The sequence below is a fragment of the Telmatherina bonti genome (genome assembly GCF_933228915.1).
Source record: "Telmatherina bonti genome assembly, chromosome: 11".
Classification (NCBI taxonomy): domain Eukaryota; kingdom Metazoa; phylum Chordata; class Actinopteri; order Atheriniformes; family Telmatherinidae; genus Telmatherina; species Telmatherina bonti.
The window spans coordinates 29,524,325-29,545,120 of record NC_136629.1 but is presented as its reverse complement, the minus strand read 5'-3'; the positions used below and the strand labels follow the sequence as shown (position 1 = coordinate 29,545,120).

The window sequence follows — 20,796 nt, the reverse complement described above, 5'->3', positions numbered from 1 at the left end:
ATGATATATACTGAGTACTTATATTCAATCTAGACAATAAATGTGTTATGTGTGCAGTCGCTGCGCTGCTCCGCACATTTCTTTTTTCTTTTTTTTTCCCCCCTCCTCTGCGCAAAGATTTTCTTTCATCTGCTGAGCTTTTACAAGAATCATTGATGCTACTCTGCTTACTTTTTCCTGCAGCACACGCATTGACAGCAGCCTCTCCCCACTTCTGCCTCCATCACCTCCGTGTCTTTTGTAATACTTGACATATCATTATGTCTCAAACTCTCGCTGGTAAACTTTCCTCTGTCGTGAAGAGGTAATCTAACCCTGTGATGTTCGTGTTAGATTCCATGCATGCCAAAATTTCTTTGGTTCTCCATGTCCTTCAGGCACAAAATAGGAAAAGACAATAAGGAGGGAGTAGGGGGGGGTGGAAGAAACATGCTGTCTCTACCCTTGCCCCTCCTGTAAAGCTTCTTAGCCAATGTAAGGAAACATGAAACCCTCCACACACATCCTATAAATCCTGCTCTGGGTGGGAAGTCTAGTCAAGGGGAGGAGGGAATGAGAGAACTGGTGGAGGTATGATAGGGGTGGGTGGGTGGGTGGGTGGGTGAGGTGGAGGGTGGGGGGGGGGGTCACTGGCACGTTCCAGTCACGCCCGCTTCCCGGCCCGCGGCCAATCAATACCACTTTCCTGTTTTAGAGGCGGGTAATTATGAGGTGGAGAGATTGTGTGACCTCTCACCCCTGCTGCATTACTCGCCTGATATTAAGATAAATTGCCTGATTTTGGGTAAACATATGCTGCAATTCAAACTGTCAGCACTGGTTTGCTCAGGGATAATTTGTATTGATCTCCTGGCTTCTTCCCCATTTTGCTTACTGACCTCATGGATAATTAGAGAAAAAGAGACACGGGGAGGTAAGGCAGGGCTTGCATTTGAATACTTTGCAGGCGAGATGAAGAGCACATGGGTGGGTGGTGGTGGGGGGGGGGGGGGGGGGTGGTAGAGGGAACATTAGACACTAATAGAATTTTCATTTTCTCTCATTTTCTGCTCAGATTTAGACAGGTTACATGTTTTGTTCAATTATGCCGCTTATATCTTCTTCCTGGCTTGGATTAGAGATGCTCCGGCGCTTAATTTCTGAGATGATGTAAATTTTTCAAACACAATGTGACAGCAAATATGTTTTAAATTAAACAGCTGATAACTAAAAGAATTATTGCCACATGTGAGTAAAATTAGCATGATAAGTGGCAAAAGCTCCGACCTGCTGAGGAGCATGCCTCTCCTTCGTGAAGGTTTAGAAGAACATTTTTATGAATATTTCAGTAATTCTCTCCAGAGGGTGAATGATCGTGTTTCAGAATATGAAGAAAATGGAATGCATGACTCGGTGTGCAGCTGGGACCGTGTCATTTCCTTCTTCTTCTTCTTTTTTTCTTTTTAAATACCCCGCATGCGCGCAGGCTTCAGTGGCAGGCCTTCAGTTGAATTCCTCTGGCTGGAATGTGCACTTCCTAATCTTATTTCGATCTGACGCCTCAATCGGCCATCCTTTGACACATTTTCTCTGACAGCCCCTTTAGCCACCTCAGTCCTGCCACTTTACTTAAAATGTAGAGTGGATGGAGTGTACATGGCATCTGAGCAGGGTCTGCTGCTCCTTCTCCATGTTCTCTAGAAATAGGACATGAGTAACCGCTCTGCAGGAACAGTGTAACATGGCCGATGCTGGCAGCCAGAAGTGCTTACATGGCAATACAGAAGTGTGTGCCCTCGGTCTATATGAAAGTAGATTGAACACATGTATTGACTTACAGTATCAGGGTATAAACATAGGGAAATGTTTGAGCAAAGCAGTAAATTCAAGGGAAATTGTTCCTTGTTAAGTCTATGAGCCTGAATGGGAGCCTGCACAGAGTACTAGCATTCCTGCCAGCCATTACAGCTTATTACGATAACTCTATCTTTCCAGGAGATAAAAACCTAGCCTTGTTGCCATTTGCCAGCTATTACTTTCGCTAATTATACTTAACTGCTTCGAGCTTATCTCCACTCCTCCTACACCATTGAGCAGTTATTTTTTTCTTTCCCCTTAACACAAATTAGAGGTGGAGTGGGAGTTGGAAAAGGGGGAGACAGATAAACAGCGCAGGCATAAGTTCATTCAAATGTTATTGCATTTGTGACTTGTCAAACAGTCTAACTGAAGCCTTCAAGGCACCTGCAGTCTGTTAGGTAGATGCAGTTCACAGCAGTATCAACACACATAATGACCTCTTCTGGCCTGTATTGAGCAGTCTATTGGAGATGTTGAACCGATGAATATCCTCTCAGAGTTACTGTTAAGACTGGATGTTGTGCATACAAAGAAAGCAAAGTAATCGGAAGCCATGTTGCTGCTTCTCAGCCATATAGTGTTGAGAGAGAAGAAAGATGCATGCAGATGTAAAGACCTTCTTATAAACAAAGCAAAACCAAACTAAGTTCAAATTGGAATTTTCACAGCAAACCCACGCAAAGCAAACCTCATCTGCTTTAACACTGACCATATCATCTCCATCCATTGCAGCCAGTTATCACTTCCATCTCCAGCAGTCTCAAGATGAACAGGAAATTAAAATTTCAAAGATCTGCAGTTAGGATAAATCAATGGAGACAGATCAATGTTCATTGAAATTTCATGAACTTTGAGCCAATACAGATGAAAAAAGCGCCAGACAGTTACAGTCTCCAGCAGATATTGCTCCTGCAACAGATAAAATGTAATTAACACGGTTAAAAGGGAGCAATGTTACAGATTGCACATACATAATTTCAGCCTCCCCTTCATATTGGTTGTATTATTAGAAAGCGCCAAAGACACCTGTTCAATCCTCTTAGATGACATCTAAAGTGTACCACTTCTCTAAGGACGTCAGCGGACTTTCACACATTACCGGCCAACAGAAATCAAATGGGTTCCCTTCACAGCTGATTGCAAGCGCAAATTAATATTGTAAAATGAAGATCAATACATGGACGGGGCACAGATCGATGACGGCTAAATTACGGCCGCATTTTCCCCCTCATTCAAGATGAGTTGTGTTTTCCTCTCAAAGTCAATACCGTGCTGCCTCCCTCATTCATTTCTCAATAAACTTGCCGATGAATTTCAATCAAAATGCAGCACTGGAGGGGGTTGGGGGCTGGAGTTCTTTTAAACCCGTTGGGTGTGGATCATGTTGAAAATGGGGCAAGAAGAGGCGGTAGAGAACAGAGGAGGAGGAGGGGAAAGATCCTCGTCCATCAAGAGTCCCCCTCCTCTGCCTATCTTTCCTGTGGCAGAGAACTGATGCTGTGACTTAGTGAGGACAATCCATTTTTAAGAGGCATTACAAAACAGACCTCTAACGATACAGTAGGACAAAAAGTGGGTCCAATTAAAATTAAATCAATGAATACCATCTTTACTGGAAGAGGAAAAAAAAAAAAAAAAGCACTCACATCCATAGTTTCATTTTTCTCTTGAAAGATAACCACAGTACATTTCACAGTGAGAAGTAATGGGGAAAATACATGCTCAACTGCAAGTGCTTATTTCAATCAATTTCCTGGAGCTGGATTTCACAGGTCACTTGCTGATAACACGCTGTGGAATAATGCCACAGTGTGTTTCTCAAAGCCTACCTGACAAGCTGCCTGACAGTGGGGGAGTGCGAGCACGTGTCACGTCAGCTCTCTAATTGGACACAAGGACCTTCCTCCGAGGAGCCTTGTCGCGATGCACACAAGCGCACAAGGCCTTCAAACCAGGCCCATCTAACTTGGCAAAGAGTGTCTGCTCCACTCCTGTGGAGCTAGTGCTAAATACCAGCGTTGTAATGAGACAGGCAGGTATGGGGATATGGCTGGTGGATAACATGCTTTGACACATGCTAAAACTGTTGTGCCAACTGGTTACAACCCACTTGACTGTGGCGATGACATTTATAAATGCCTGTGTTATCCTTTCCAATCGCTGTACTTGAGAAGGCAGGGTGATTTTTTTTTTTTTGCTATATTTTTAAACAAGCTTTTTAAAAGACTCCAAAATTTTGTGTGGACTAGATTTGAAAACTATAAAAAGAAAAAAGAAAAAAAAACAAGAAAAAAAATCGTATGAACTATTCAGCATGTCTTTACAAGTTTTCTTCAGAAGCTGAACTGTTTACATACCTCCTTGAATGCCTTTGATTATAGCATATCTTTGCTGTAGGCCACACCCCATTACTGACCAGCAAACCAGAGAATAACCAAACCCAACCCTGCAGGACAGGAAATGAAAAGGAAGCTCTCCATCTGATCAACTTGTAAGTCTGGAACTTCAAAGTGACGGCAGGGCGGAGAGGAGACGCGAGGATAGGCCCAATACACCAGCTGGACAGCACAGGGCCCTATCTGATGTGCTCTGATAAAGATGTCTGTGGTTGTTTATTTGATTTTTGGAAGAAGAGGAAGGTCTGAGACTGTGTTACAATTTGTTCATTTTGTTTTGCAATCGGAAAAGTGTTTAATTCTTAAATTTGAGAATTGGATATCACTTTTCCCATCTCTAACAAATAGTGGCGGCAAAGTTTGCAAGGAAAACTGTTCATTCATATTAAAATGGACCATTTTTCCCGTAACTTTAGCAAATTCTAAATTTGGTTTTTGGTTTTTTTTTGGTGTATTTATAGAGACCTTACCTCTGCACTATCAACATCTTCTTTTTCCATCCCTTACAGGGTTGACATTTCTTGATCTCCACCAGTATTGAGTGAAGCACACATGACCCCTTTGTCCTTATGTTGATGAATGACTGCCTCATACCCATTTTGTCAGATTTTGGTGCAGTGGAGTCGATAGCGTCACCTTGACGAGGAAACTTTGTGATCCATCAGCCCTCAAGGCTGTCTGGCCACAACTAAGGCCTGGCAAGAGCAGCTCTCTGTATGGGGCATCTGTTTCATCCAAAATCCTTCACCCAGTGTGCTGCAATCCTGTGAGGTCGAACGAATGGCTCTTATTACTGCCGCTTTAACAGTGAAAGGGGAAAAAAAAGAACAAAAAAAAACCAAAAAAAAAAACACTTGACTTGTACTAATAGCTGAGAAGCCATGCTGGTCACCAAAGGTCTGAAGACGAAGCACCCTGTCAGTGCCCAGCCTGGGAAATTAGCAAATAATGTTCCCTTCCCCCTGACAAATGTGTGACAGCTCGCCTTCGCCAATCATTCTCTCCTAACGTTATGATGCATGTCCTGGATCCCCACTGGAGGATACAGGCGAAGTTTACTGACCCTCAATTTACCCATGACAAATGGGGTCCCGGTAAATGTGCGTTTTCTGGGGCGCGGAAGGGGTTCATTTTAAGCAATCCTGGTTATGTGGATGTCACTGATTAGGATAAATAGTGGCTGAGTGTGTTAGGACTGCTTGCAGAACCATATTACCAGAGGCCTGCATCGTTGCCCCTGGAGGGGGAGTTCTCGTGGAAACTTGGCCAAGATAGCAAACCAAAAGCTATGATGCAATTAGGAGCTTAAATTGGATGAATTGTACGGTCAAGTTTTTATTTATGATTTACTCTTTCATACAGCTCTCTTACTATATAGTAAAAAGGTTAGGAGGCTGCAAATGAGGCTGAAAATTGAGACTTTTTTTTCCTTTAAGTTATTTGATTAGAGCAGCTTTTGCTATTTTCTGTGCTTAATAAAGTGTAAAGTATAATAAAGTATCGACTCAGGTACAACCACGACTTTCTCCTTTTGATTTTCTACAACCTTGCTGACAGTTAGTTCTACTGGACTTGTCCTGACCAATGGATAACCAATACATGGATTAGATGGAGGACAAGCATGCTAGCTCCAAGGGACAACATTGTTAAAAGGTAAAAAAAAAAAAAAAAAAAAAAAAAAAAAGAAAAGGTAAAGACAGCAAAACACCAAAAAAAATAAATGCCTTGTCTTGTCTTTAAAAAAATGTGCAAATTGAAAAACATGTAAAAGCTTCTCGAAGTAGTTAGATACAGCCTACTAAAGTTTTATATAGTCTGTCTGTTTGTCTCATTAGTGTTTAAAACATTCAATGGTCAATGCCAACAGGATTATTTGACATCCACTACAGGGTGCTCTCTTTCTGCGAATGGATTGTGAGTTTTGGAGCCGTTCCAGGGTGCTAACCCGAGTGAGTACGTGTCTCTCTCCTGTTAGAATTGACTGCAGTCTCCTCTCTGTTGACTCTTGGTAATTTGTGATAATTTCTTAAATTGACCAAGTTAAATCTCCACAATTAGGGTAGCGGTGCAAGAAGAGTCAACATGAAAAAAAAGAAGAAAAAAAAAGTCACTCCTCTCAAGCCGTGCTCTCAGGTCACGCTTTAAGCCATATGCTTTGATAACTAGACCTTTGATATGCACATGGTGCTCTACAGTATGACACCAGAACATTTTGTGCCTTTTTGACAGCACCGTGTCACTACATGCCCTTTTAAGCTCATCTAATGTGCTATCGCATCTCCAGGTCATTTCAAATCTATTTCTGCATGTAGGCCCATTTGTTCAAGTGCTGTAACGCAGGAAGAAAAGCTATGGTTTGAAATGAGCTCTTTCATTTTTAAATACATGATCCACTCTCCTGCACTCAATGTTTCAGTCAATTCACATTTTAATATCTGAGAGAGGTAGATACATCCTTTCAGCTAGCAATTACTGTACATATGGAATCAGTGATACCTAATTCGAGCGTTATGCATTCCTCTCTCTTTAACAGTTTCATTCTCTCAAGCGTCACCCCTCATACAATCAGGGTGAGCCACACAGGGAATAGCAGAGGAGAAGAGTCGGACCTGTCTATTGGAGACTTTCTCTTTTAATTCACCACACTAATCAATTGTACCACCGTTGCCTCTAGGGGTAATTGTATCTTTATACTAACTGGAAGTGAGAAGGAACCAGGGAAGACATTGAGGAAGAATGGGGGAGAAAAATCAACAAAGATAGAGAGAAGGGGACACGTTTCCCCAGTAAAACCTGATGGTAATCATCCCAATCCGCTTAGCCTCTGTGACTAATGGGGTCTGTTCTTAAGGGACCTGGCACTTTCGCTAGGGTGCTATAGAAGCCATTAATGTCTTAACTTATACACCTTCTCAGAGCTGTGCAGTAACACATGGACACACACACACACACACACACACACACACGATGTGCGCTCACACTCCCCCTCCCCTCCATTCACTCTCACACAAACAGACACGCATACACTTACGCAGCCACACTACACTCCTGTTTCATTATTCCAGTGTCTTGTTGGCCTCTGCTCTGCTCCTGCTAGGGAGGTTAAATGCAGGAGAGCTGGGCCAGACTGCACGGTTGGAGGAGAAGCGGACGGATGACTGGGGGTGGTAGTGGTGAAGGTTTGGGGAGTAAGAGGGGGGACTTGATGAGAAACAGCTGCCCCAGGATGGAGGGGTCTGGATGGGGATTTTGGGGCAGGGAGTGGGGGGGGGGGGGGGGGGGGGGGGGTCACTTGCTCCTCCAGCGCAGCCCTGGCCTTGCTGTGCTCAAGGCCAGGGCTCCACTGGAGGCCTTGGAGTACTGGGAGGGAGTGAGAGACTTTGACACACCCCCATTTCATTCTGCCCATCAGAGCTGCAATAGACAGAGGCTTCCAGGTCAGACAGACTCTGACCCTCACAACCTCTGTCTACTCACCAGTGATGACAGATAAGGCCACCACTTCCTTCTGTTAGCCAAGATAATCAGATCTTTTTACTCAGAGTGTGACACACACACACACACTCCCTTTCTCACTCACATGCCCATGTCTCTCATCTCATTCCACACTTTCTCTCTTATGAATTCATGTTGATCACACAAGAGAATAACTTCAGACACAAAAAGTGAAACCATATTTTGGCCTCTAAAATCAGCAAATTAGCAGAAAGCATCATCTGTTGAGCTGGAGATCAGATGAAGAGGATGAGTTATCTTGAAGGCGTGGGTGTAAGAGTTTGGCATGCTATTCCTTTTTACTCGCAATGCAGATCTTACACATTTAACATTCAGCAAGCCTGGTCAATTGCTTATTAGTGCCTGGACAACACGTTGAAGGCTTCATCCAGGGACAGGGAGAAAGAGGAGAAAAGGAGAAGCCTGTTGAAATATAAAGAAAGAAAGGTTAAGGTTTTGACTTACCAGTATAGACAAATCTCCCAGGGGCACCTTTGCAGAACTGCTTGGACTTGTATGACAGCGTGACTTCGACAACACCGGGGATATGCCGAGGTGGGGTCTGGACACGAATGGCGTGTGGAGTAATCAGCTTGATTGTGGAGAAAAAGGAGAAAAAAAAATTGATTCCTCCATGAAAATAAGCTGATTCTTAAAGACTTTTAACATTTTTGTCACACATTAGAGGAAGTGGACTCATACCTCACTCCATACGAGCATAGTGCCAAATACAACTTGTAAGCCATCGAAGAAGTTGTCCCCAATGATGATGACAGTGGCTCCACCAGTGGTCCATCCCTCACTGGGGCTGATAGCCTTGATGCATGGGGTGGCTGCTTATCCAAGACAAAGAGAAGAGCAAATTCAGCACCTAGACTTAAACACTCAAGCATATGTCTCTTTCCACTCAGACACATTACTGCATCACCTTCTATGTTCAGCCCTCCATGTCTCTCTCACAAAGACATATCATGGAAATTGCCCCCCGGAAAAAAAAAAAAAAAAAAGATGGATTTGTCCTTTAAGGCATGAGAATCAAAATCATTTATCAGCGCGCTGGAGTGGTGTAGTTAAGCAGACCCTTCAAATGGTCCACTTCACAAAGGCTAAACGCCAGACTCACCAGGAAAATGATTTGATGGAGCAAATTATGTGTCAGGGCAAATGTAGCTATCAGAATTGATTAAGCATGCACCAGCATGTACAGTAAAATTTCAAAGTTGAACACATCTTAAATGAGTCAAGAATACAAGCTGTTAAAGTGGAAATGACAAGCTAAAGCTTTGCTGCTTCACATTATTTCATTACCTTTGTTCTGCAATACAGTGCAGGCACACTGAGTGGAGTTTCAGGTTTCATAACCTGAAATGCGCTCATGAATTATTCAGAATGAGTTTTTTTTTTCTTCTTCTTTCTTTTTGTGATCGATTCAATCCATTTCATATTGTTTATTACAATGCTTTTCATCTGGCATGACTTCTGCTATGTAGCTCTGCCATTCATCAACAGTCTGGGTTGTTATTATAATCTAATTTGAGTGATCTTGTGCTTCACATTCACTGTCACTTGATGCATTACCTTAATATGGTGTTCAGCACAACACCGTGTTTACAACAGAAATAGCATGACAGCCAGCCATAAAACAGCAATATCAAATTTAATCTATTTCCATCAATATCTTTTAATACACTATGAATTGTGCATGTCTTTCCCTTCTTCTCAAAATATGTGCAACTACTCCAGCAAGTTTTTTTTTTCCTCTTCACAAGCTCAATTCTAAACCTCCTTTATCCTTTCCATCCAGTAAGTAAATCACAGTCAGCCATTGTTGTATGGATCACCTCAGACAAGACATCTCCCTTTGTTTGCCTTGCTGTTGGGTCTGTTCAGGTCATGTTTGCTCTCTCTCTCTGCCCATAAAGTGCACACACACACATTGGTACTACAGGGAATCTGACTTTAACAGGCGCTGTTGACTTCATGCTAATCACCTCGTACAGATTTTCATTTGTGAGGCCTGGAGGAGTGACATTTGCTTTCCTTAATTGCAAAGCAGAGCGTCTGAAAGAGGACCAACCCTCTATGGGCATGCTGGGCTCCCTCTAAGGGCCTGACCTTCATCAGTGCGGACGATTACAGCAAATAATTCACCCTTCAAAATTACTGTAAACAAATTGACTTTGGGGATGAGAGAGAATTGGGGGGGGGGGGGGGGGGGGGGGGGGTTAGGAAAGAGGAGGAGGAGCAGGCAAGAAGAGGACCTGATGGTGACGGCGATTGTTGGGGGGCAGCTGCAGCCTGAAACCTATGACAGGCATACACAATCACACACACATACACACACACACACACACACACACACACACACACACACACACACACACACACACACAAGCACCACCTCGGAAATCCCAGTTCCCCCTCCTGCACACAGAAGGACCCATGGAGAGACAGCGACTGAGACCCTAAGCCGTCCACCCTTCTGCCTAAAAATTTGCATATGTCTCAATGCACAGACAGAGCGGGGAGCATGTGCTGAATGGGGACCGTGGCGAAGTGGATTACACAGTCAGCACAGGCGATCTGATGACAGACACGCACAATGCCCCCTCAGCAGATGATAGGCATCGTGGGGAGTGGACGGATGAGTGTTGCATCACTAAGTCTTTGCAAACTTTGAAATACAGTCAAGAAAAATTTAACTTTATATGTCATGACTTGCTTAGTTATACTTTTTTTTGTTTACAGAGTTGCAGGCTCCATTTTATTCTGAGGACCCCCATGCTGTAAAAAAAAAAAAAACAAAAAAAAAACTGCAGGCTGTCAACTTGTGGTCTGTTTTAATCTTTTCCTTCTCTGTTTAGGATTAGCTGTAGAGGACGTCAAAACTGATCTGAGAGCTGATCAGAGGAGGTCCTAGCTGTAGTATTGTGACACTCAAACAGGTCTGCTGTGGCCCCGTGAAGCTGTCCTTTGTTCTGCCTGCTGAAATGTGTTGTAATTGTGCTGTGGGATGTCCAGATGGTCGGTTGATAGTGCAGCTGATGGGATTATACCTTTTACCTCTCCCTGGGCCATCTGTTCCCTTTGACTCTCTCTGTCTCTCTTGCTCTCTGTCTCACTCTCAGCCTCTCTCGCTCATGCTCTCTCCTTCTCTTTCTCCTTCCCTCGTATCCTTTCCCTCCTTCTTTTCTCCTTCTCTTTCTTCCTCTCAGGCCCAGCAGTCTGGATTCACTTGTCTTTATTGCATAAACCCTAACAGCATTACAGCCACTTGGCATGCAAATGAGGCAGGCGCTGCAGGCTCTATGCTGAGTCTCCTATATTGTCTGGGGCGCTATAATAGTGGAACTGAGCTAAGGAACGTGCATGTATGAGTCTGTGTTTGTGTGTGTGTGTATGTGTTTATGTAGGTGAGTAAGAGTGTGCCTGCATCTGTGTGTGTTTGGGTGGATGGGTGGGGGTCCCTGTTTATAAAAGACTCAGCTATTTGTGAGCATGTTTATGCACCTTTGAGCCTGAATCTATACATGTTTGAGTGACAGGCAGCCTCAAAGCACATTCGTGTCTGAATGCATAATATGCTTGTTGTGTGACAGTGCGCACAAGTGAACAAAAATGTCACATGGCGAGATTCAGTCTGTCATCCACAGGCTATCCCGTCTCTGTGCCAGTAGGGGGCAGCACTTCTTGATCAATGCACAAAGTGCAAAGTGAGCTGGAAGGAAGGATGCCTCCCTGTTTCAGCCACACAGCGAGCCACATATCTGAGTCTTCTTGCCCTGTGAACTCCAGAGGCAGAAGAATGTGTTGCTAATTTAAAGCACGCTGTCTGTATGCCGGCTTGTTGTCAGAGCACCATGGAGGACGAGGCTGGAATTACATTTTATGACCAGGTCTCCTTTTTCTCATGTGTCACATCTCTGTTTGTTAAAGGTGACTCAAACAAAGTGAGCCATTGCTGTTGATGCATGATAAATTAGTTTGTTGTGGAGCTAAGATCTCAACTTGTGAGAGCAGTTAAGCAGAGGGAAGGTGTATTAAAGTTATTAGACAAAGACATGTTCAACTGGGCGGTTGACAATATCGTCTTTTTTTTTTTTTTTTTTTTTCGTCTTGCTTTACGGGATGTCACTCTGCTGCTTTGAAGAGTGTGGTGAAGAGAGGAATAAAAGGATGGGTTGGGGTAACCTGTAAAGAACACACGCACACTCACACACATAGACAAACACATGATACACAGGGAGGGGTCCCACGGGAGCGGGGGAACATGGAGGCAAGGGCTCAACCTCTTTAATTGCTCTCCTCATTAAGAAACTGGTTGCTAGGCGATCCACACCTATCGTGTCATAAACGTGAAACACACAAACAGAACGTCAGCGAACATAATGACTTTGGTGCTCCGGGCAGGACTTTAATTATTTGATTTTGTTCTCCAGTAGAGGAGTCATTAATAAAGACAAAAACAAATAGATTAGCTTTTTCCCCCACTAGGACTGGAGAGCACTGAGATATATTAATTGTCTGGTCTTTTTTTTTTTTTCTTTCTTCTTTTTTTTTTTTTTTTGTATTAGCTGTTGTTGTATTAAACATTACATTTGCTTTTGGTGATAGAACCATTAATGCCTATTAATGTGTAGAGAAGCTTGTTTTAGTCAGTGGTGTATATAAACTGTTTGCCCAGCCATAATTGGCTCTTGAAATTTGAAGATAAGCAATTTGCACAATTGGCCAAGTCTGTTCACTACTCTATTTTTTTTTCTTTTTAACAATCTTTCAGCTGTGTGTGGAGGCCACATGGGTCAAAAGGTTATGTTTAGTGCGTTTTACTTTTTGGATTTCCCATGGTTTGGTGGTCCTTCTTTTCTCTCTTTTGGCTGAGAAGGCAATCAGTCTATCATATGGAATCAGTTGGAAGAAAAACAGTAAGTTCTGTTTTTCTCATAGGCCACCCCACCCCTTCACACACACACACACACACACATACACACTATCAACCCAGTCCTACCCCCCGCCCCTTCTTTCTGTCTTTCTCCTTCCTACCCCTGTTTCAGCTCTCTCACAGCTAAATCTGCAGAACCCAATGGCAGGAAATTGACCTCAGCCAAATTCTTCAGCAATTTGATCATGTTTCACTTAGGCTTTTAGGACAAATGTAGGTGCATTGGGAGACTGGAAGTAGTATAACATGGTGAAATTGTTGGAGCATCATCATCATAGTTTGTGGTCATGAAATGATAAATATGCTGCATAATGCATAATGCTGCATATCAGCAGGTATGAGGGAGGCAAAAGAAGCAACTTAAAAAAGTAAAAATGAAAGTGATGGAGGAACAAAAGATACTAAGGAGCTAGAAGCAGCTAGTAGTGTGATCTAAAAAAAATGTGTGAGGGTGTCTGAAAGAAAATAAGAGAAAAAAGAGCGTAGCAAATTATAAGATGTGAAAATGTGCCTACCATTCTCCAGATAAGGAGGCGTACCTTCTGAAGGGTCGAGTCTGCGAGCCCTTCGCCCATGCTTGGAATTGTTGTGTACGAACATGTTGTCAGAGACAGCCAAAACATGGCCATCCACATTGACGGTCGTCGATACGACAACCTGCAGGAGGAGTGAAAGTAAAATGCGATTAAGCCAACAGTAAGACAAGATTTCAAACTTTTTTTTTTTTTTTTTTTTGCATAGTTATGCTTCAGAGGCATGAACACATTAAACACGCGTGATACCTGGGTTTTTTAAAAAATTATGCTTTGTCAAAGAGCATTCTTTTGTGACATCGATTACCGTCAAACCTCTTGATGTGATTGTACTCCTTAGACAGATCACATTACAGTCACCTCGCTTCTCATCCGTTTTGTGTTTGCTTTTCAGTGTTCTGCTTTTGTGTACAGCTAATTGACTTTTTCAATCACTAAAATACCATTTCCGTTTAACTGTACTACCAACTGTCATCATAGTCGAAGCTTGCAATTATTGATCAGCTTGTCCACCTATTTAAACATGGAAGTCTTCCCTTTTAAAAATATTACTGGAGTCATTAGCAGGCTAGCTGTACTTCATCCCATCACTCAACAAACATTTTACTAGGATCAAATTCCAGGCCACACTCCACATTTCATAATGCTTATTTTTGTTGTTGTTTTTTGGCTACCACATTCCAAACAGTGAGCCGCATGTGAATAGGCAAAGTGTTTCTGAGCCGGAAACAGAGAGCCCCTCTCAGGTTTGCTTCGCCGGTAAGTGACCTCGGTGTAGCGGTGGAATTTAGGGGGGTACTTTTTTTTGGGTTGATTTGGGAGGGGTGGGGGGTTGAGGGGAAAGAGGGGAGAGGAGGGGAAGTGAAAGAGCTCCATTCTTGTGAGCAGGTTCAGAGCTGGGCCAAGCTGAGGATGATGGATTGGGCCCTTTCTGGCCTCCAGCTGGTTTTGGGGGGTAATAAGAAGAGTGGAAGGCTTGTAGAATACACAACTTTGGCCAGAGAAACACCTATGGTGGAGCATCTGGAAAATCTATTTGGAGGAAATGGCATACTAACTGCTAGACAGAAGATAAGAAACGACCATCTACTACAATAAAAAAAAAAATTTAAAAAAAAGAAAAAAATCTGTTGCAGAAAAAAAAAGAGAGCAGGTCTTAAAACTTAGTTCTTGCATTCCTCCTGACACATACAAGTGAGAGGTGAAAGCCCGCGATAGCTGTCATGCATCAGTCCACATTCACCCTGAGGGAAGATTTGAAGAGGCAGGGGTGGTCTGATGGTGGTGACATCAGGAGGGGACACCCTGTCTTGTCTGTTTCATGTCTGGACTGCCTCCTGGAGGATGCCGGCTTATGTGTCTATCACAGAATAGTGCTGCCAGTGATGGACGTCCTCCTCTAGTTTGTCGTTGCCCTGATAGGACAAATCACACTAAACTCTCACTGTCTCACCTTGACCTAGTGGGCTGCTTGTGGTGAAAATGTCTGGGTGAGATGGATGGTGAAATGGATCAGGAGAAGGTCAGTCATTTTAACACCTAACTTTTTTTTTTTTTTTTTTTACGCAAAAGAGTAAAAGAAGCAACGCTCATCTCCTTACAATACAAAACCAGCAGCTTTAAGATGACTTAGGATGGTGGTCGCTGGCTATACAAAGAAATGCATATGGGAAACATTAACTGAATGCATATGTGCTCAATAATAACAAAAGTATATAGAGAAAGCAAACAAATGCCCTCCCAGCATTTATGTATATGTATTCATATGCATGTGTGCGTTTGTGTGCATGCTTGCGCATATGTGCATGCAAGAAGGTATGCGTTTCCTCTGCCAGACAGATCCAGAGTTAACACTGTTGTTACATGTGGTAGGATCGTCCTCCCCTCTGCGCTGAGGCTCAGAAAGCTGTCAGGAACACAATTGATGGCACTCTTAAATCCTATATCCTTATTTGTGTCAGATGGTATTCCCTAATAAATATTCTGTCCAGAGCACACAAGACACAAAATCCCTCGCTCTTTCTTTTCTTGGTTTTTGCCTCCTTCAGTGCCAATAATAAAAACGTGTTCGTACTTGAATCTGTGTCACTGTGAGTTTGTGTAGTGTGGCAGCTGTAGCTGTGCATTTCTACACCTGCTCACATGTGTGTGTGTGTCTGGAAAAGATAAAGAGACAGACAGTGAGAGACAGAGACAGAAATAGAGCGTATGTGTGAAATAGGTTTCAGTCACCTGGAATCTGCGCATGTCTCGTGGATTCCCTGCATTCTTCAGACAGTTCTGATTGCACTTGAGAAAGAACTTTAGAAAGAATCTGAAAGAGAACACACACAAAAAAAGAAAAAAAACAATCACTTATCTCTCAAGCAGAAAAGTTTGAATGAAAAATGAGAGAATATTAACACCACTGTCACACGCTTGTGCATCATCACTCTCGTTCAGCCTGACGATTCATGCACCTTTTCCTGCTTTCCTTTTCTTTTCTTTTTTTAAAATCCAGCGTCAGTCTCTTTGTGATGTCATCTTCTCACCTGAGTTCACTGGTCTTCCCAAACACCCATCTGCCACTAACATACAGGAAGTCACTTGATATTCCACCCACCTCTTTAATCCCAGGACACCCTCTGTGCAATTAAAGTTCTCCTGTTCAATAGGGAAGCAAATGAGGCCCACCTGTGACCAGGTCTTGTTTGAAGAGCATCAGGGATAAAGGACCTAACAAGGTGAGAGCGCGCCACAAAACTTATAGTCCTGTCAGGCAATTAGGCGGACACTCCTGGGATTGCAGTATGCCACACACACACAGACGCACACACATAATGCATACACACACCCATGTACTAGTGGGTGGGTGAGGCAATTATGCCACAAATTACAACCTGGCTAATCGTCTCTGAACAAATGTCACGTCTGAGCGAGATCTAGGAGCGGTTGGTTTGTAAGCTGCCTTCTTCTCTCGCTTTCTCCCGGGTCTTGCTGAATTTATTGATAAGGCCTCGAATTGAGTGTTGCATATCAGATGTGGCCTTGCTGACGTGAAATAGTTCAGGTCGAAAATTTCCAAAGAGAAAACCACGGAGAGAAATTACCTCAGATGTCACCTATTGTGTAAAATCTTACATGACCACATAGCATAAACAATGAAATTGACTTGTTGTCTTTGCAATTTCTCCCCACAGAATTGTGACTGATTGCGCCTTTGCTTTCTCCGATTCATTAGAAATACGGTGCAGTTTTATTTATTTTTCATCACATTGCACAAGTATTACTATATGCAATATCGTGGTTTCCATTGTAATACTAACTTGGCTCGCAGAATCACAGCCGCTCATTGGATTACCATAGATTGCACCATAGATTGCATGGCCATTTCATTCAGCTAAATTCAGTGGCTTGTGTGGCCTGTGAGGACGCTTTCACAACGCTTAAGACTTCTCATTCACCCAGTGGGATCCTGGCCAGGCTATAAATCAGACTCTGAAATGACCCTTCTAACCCTGGCCACATTAACACATGCACTGGTCATTTAGAAGTGTTCTTCGATAGACTCCTATACCTTGTGCTTTACTGAAGGCCCAGGAGGGAGAGGAGAGGTGAGAAAATATTTTCACTCCACATCCAAGGAGCTTTGGCTTGGACATCAATAAAAGACGTTTTAACCCATGCCAGAATGCTGATTGCCTGTCGGTGTGTGGTGAGGCCATAAAAAACCTGACTTGTCATTAGTGCATTTCACTTGATTGTGTTCACTGTGTTTTCGGGTTGCATCTGTTGGCTGATCATCAAAATGACCATTATGTACTCTAATTCCCTGACCCTGTTTTTATTTCCCCAAAGAGTCATAATGTAGAGCAGCAGACATCTGCGGAAAGCAGACCTGAAATACGACTTTTATTTGTCTGTCGCCTCTCATACAGATTGGGTAAGACCAGTGGTGTGTATTTATGTGTGCGTCTGTGCTCTGAAGGGTGTTTGTGTGAGTATGTGCATGCACATGCATCCCCTATTGAGAGACAATTTATGTCAGAGCAAGTGATAGAATATATTTCCCAGGAAATACATTCACTTCATAAAAGAAACACATTACTTTCCGAGTTAGTCTTGTCTGTTTCTTGAATACTATAACGCTTTTACATACTCTTGCTACAACAGCAAAACCAAAAGTTAAGAAAACAATAAACACAAGAAATTGAGTGCCCACGCAATCATAAAGTAGCTCCTTTATGTTTACTGTTATGAAGGCAATTAAGCACAATTCCTCTCCTAAAAAGATAAGTTTAATTTTCATAGTCCACAGCAGTGGTTGTGCTATAGCATCCATTACATTTGAGTTGGTTAAGATTCTCCATGAGCACAGTGCAAATTGGTCCTTGGTGGAAAGGAGAACAATTAAGATAAGGCCCCTCTCTTTCTCCTTTACTTCTTAAATATCTACAGAAGTTTGTGCTGGTGTTTTGGCACGCACAGAGACAAAAGGAGGTTGTTTAATTGTTTTTTAATGGGATATCAAGTCGTCGCTGCCATTAGATGTTGGCAATGGAGGGCAAAGGGGGATAGAGAGAAAGAATGAACTGCAATTAGGTTTGATTAAAGCTATCCTTCTCAATAATCAGCTGTTCTGACAGGACAGGGGGACCCTGGTGGCCGCTGAGATGGAGGAAGGTGTTGAGTGATATTAAGGCCAATGAAGGGGATATTAACATGGCTAATTAAAGCTCTTCCAAAGCCGGGAGAGGAGGCTCTCAGTGGACCGCACTGGATGAAATAATCGGCCAAGGCAGCTATCAGTTGGAGGAGAGAGAGAAAAGGAGTGCAGGAAGGGGTGGGGAGTAGTCCATCTGAGGGAGGGGGGGTGGGGGGTGGGGGGGGGGGGGGGTAGAGGGAGGGATAGTGGGAGGCGTAAAGGAAAACTATGAAGTGTGAAGAAAGACAAAGAGGAAGACATCGACAGGCATATAGAGAAAGACTTCCAGGGCAGCTACAGAAGCTCATTTTGACATCAAGCCTTTCTGTCTGCATGCCCGATGTCTGCCAGTATAAGTAAGACCTGACATGGGCTTTTATCTCCGACAGCTAGTCATACAGGTCCACAAATCAACGTTAAAACAATCCCGCTCATGCCTTGGTCTAAGGCAATTAATACGATTCTCCTGTAGTACCTCCATGCTCGCCCACTGCCGAAGCTACTAATCATGCCATAATGATTTCTCTCCCTCTGGTCAAAGGGGAAATAGATTGTCTCTTTAGTAATGCAGCAGGCTCTGCGCCTTCCACTCCCTGGCTTCACAGACCCGGTAATTGAGGAGAAAAAGGCCGACTTTGGCACTTTGACTGATTTGAGGGCTGCTAGACCCTCTTATCTTTACTCTGATCATTTTAGGCTGACACTCAAAGGAAGACCCAGCGCCCTAATTCGAGCTCACCCTCTACCATCATCAAACAGAGGAGGGATTGAAAAAAAAGAAGAGAGAGAGAGGGGAAAAAACAAACACACGAGGTGAGCAAGGCCGTCTCTCATTGAAATGGCCAACTTAATTGCTGGGTTGATGTCACTCATGCATAAATGTCCATCCTTTTGATTTGAGTGAAGAGGGCAAATAAGGATAATGTTGTATTATTAAGAAGGCTCTATCGACAGCGGAGGCTCACTGCCCTGTCAATTTCATTCATATTTTTAGCCTTTCATTTTTCAGATTTTTAATCTTTTTAATCTCTTCAAAAAAAATCTCTATTATCTCTGACCTATTTGGATTTTTTTTTTCACTCGCAAATTTCTTAAATTACTCACTGAAGAGCGTATTTTGTTCATCGATAGTACACCTTGTTCTTATTGTTCAAAAGAGCTTCCCCATATTTACTTAGGCCGTTACACAATACACTGACAGATGGCCACAGTATCTGTAAGAGGCAGGTATTGACAACTCTAAGCTCCTGATTGGTGCCCCGGCACTAATGACTAGCATGCAGTGTCCACAGCCGGCAGCCATGACAGTGAGGTCATCCGTTGCAGGGTGGTGAGTATCGATCACCACCCAGCTCCAGCCCATCAGGCCCCAGCTGCCTCCCAGACTCAATGGGCCACTGTTAAAAGAGCCCTGTAAGAAACGGCTCCCAACACCAGACTACAATCTGCTGACACCAGATCTCTACACTGAGATAGTAGTACACGGGTCAATAGCGTATCGGATTTCCAAAACGCCAGGGTCTTAATGTCAAGCCTCCTGCCTTCCCTACCTACTGCTCCAGTTATTAGGCACTTCACTGAACTGCATTCAGATCCCTGTTGTGACAAGGCGGAGCAGGTAAAACGAGAAATGGAGACACTTATAGATCTTAATCTTCCCAAACACTTATTTATGCAGCTGAGTGGGCTTGGAAATATATGCCAGTTAAGTCCCTGGGAGGCCGAACTGAGCTGCGTGGCCATTTCTGTCGTATTCTGGTTTTCCACTGTCTTCTCTCGTCAAGCAGGGTTGTTTTTCTCGCCTTAGCCGAAGTAAACCACAGCACATTAACAATATTTGCTCTACCCCTCTACAAGCGCCGAGGGACCAGACCCACAGATCCTATCACTTCTTTATCAGGGAACAAGTGCCTCACTATCCAACCTTATTGGGTTTGGAAGATTAACCCCTTCCACTCGTGGGCTCTGCCCGCCTCCTCTGAGAGCAGCAAGGCAGATGTCACTATGATTATTATTGTTCAGATATCCCAACTACATGTCTGTGAGAATTTATTTGTTTTTTTTCCAAGGCCATTTTTGTTTTTATTTCTTTATTTATTTTTTTTTTTCAGTCGCCATTGTCAGTTCATTTCGTTGTTTCATATTTCATATTTTTGTTGGAGGTATGTGTGTTGCAGGGGTGTCACAAATAATTTATGTGCTTCCTCTGCAACGTAAGATGTAGCTATGTCCCTCCATTCATCCCTCTTTACCCTCTCCTCCACCATCCCCCTTTCTCTCTAATGGGCAGAGTGGCATTGACATTATTTCACTTGAGGATCCCTCACTCTGTCAATCCCTCTTCATTTACTCCATGGCTACAGGACTCATTATGGTATCTCTTCCTCCTTCACTCTCCCTCACACTCTCACTCATTCTCCTCACCTCCTGTCTTGCTTGCTCTGCAGCTATCTTTCTCTCTCTCTCCCTCTCTACACTGTTAGTTTCTTACTTAAGAGAATCGCTCGTCTTCACAAATGGTTTCACGTCAAGCCCACTCCCAGCTAGCCCCCACTGATTCCCTTCAGGCTTTGGCACAGGTTTACTGTAACAGATTAGACGAAGACTTGGAGCTCCTGCTAACTATCCATCACTTGCTAACAGTGGACTAAGGCTGTGTGCTTTATACAGCTCTTAGCTCCAGCTCGCCACATACTGCATGTTTAGCCCCAAGCTTTCTCTCTGCCTCTCCCATCCCCTCACATCAACATACTGCTGAGGCTGTGTACTATTGCACGCTGTTCTTTGTTTTACTCTGAATACAGCTTTACTCTACCAGGACTTTGAACACAATATAATAAGACACAAAACATAAATAATTCTGCGTTGTTTTGTCTTGCACAGTCCTGCTGTAAAGGCAAACCAGAC

At 43.3% G+C, this 20,796-nt stretch overlaps 2 protein-coding genes across 9 annotated transcripts in view; one reads left to right on the top strand and one right to left on the bottom strand.

Moving 5' to 3' along the window:
* Nucleotides 1-20,796, top strand: part of LOC306762216 (serine/threonine-protein phosphatase 2A 55 kDa regulatory subunit B delta isoform) — a gene marked incomplete at its 3' end in the record, with an annotated part of 113,709 nt that overhangs the window by 40,006 nt on the left and 52,907 nt on the right. The gene's annotated exons all lie outside the window — the stretch shown is intronic.
* Nucleotides 1-20,796, bottom strand: part of mgmt (O-6-methylguanine-DNA methyltransferase) — a 68,158-nt gene that overhangs the window by 12,743 nt on the left and 34,619 nt on the right. For 3 of the 7 annotated variants that reach the window (XM_079248448.1, XM_079248451.1, XM_079248454.1), the window contains exons 7-10: nt 15,438-15,519; nt 13,188-13,329; nt 8,433-8,566; nt 8,196-8,322 (exon numbers count right to left, since the gene is read on the bottom strand). In XM_079248448.1, the coding sequence (XP_079104574.1) occupies nt 8,196-8,322; nt 8,433-8,566; nt 13,188-13,329; nt 15,438-15,519 (485 nt within the window). The remainder of the gene's footprint in view (nt 1-8,195; nt 8,323-8,432; nt 8,567-13,187; nt 13,330-15,437; nt 15,520-20,796) is intronic. The other 4 variants (XM_079248449.1, XM_079248452.1, XM_079248450.1 and 1 more) reach the window with 2 other exon arrangements.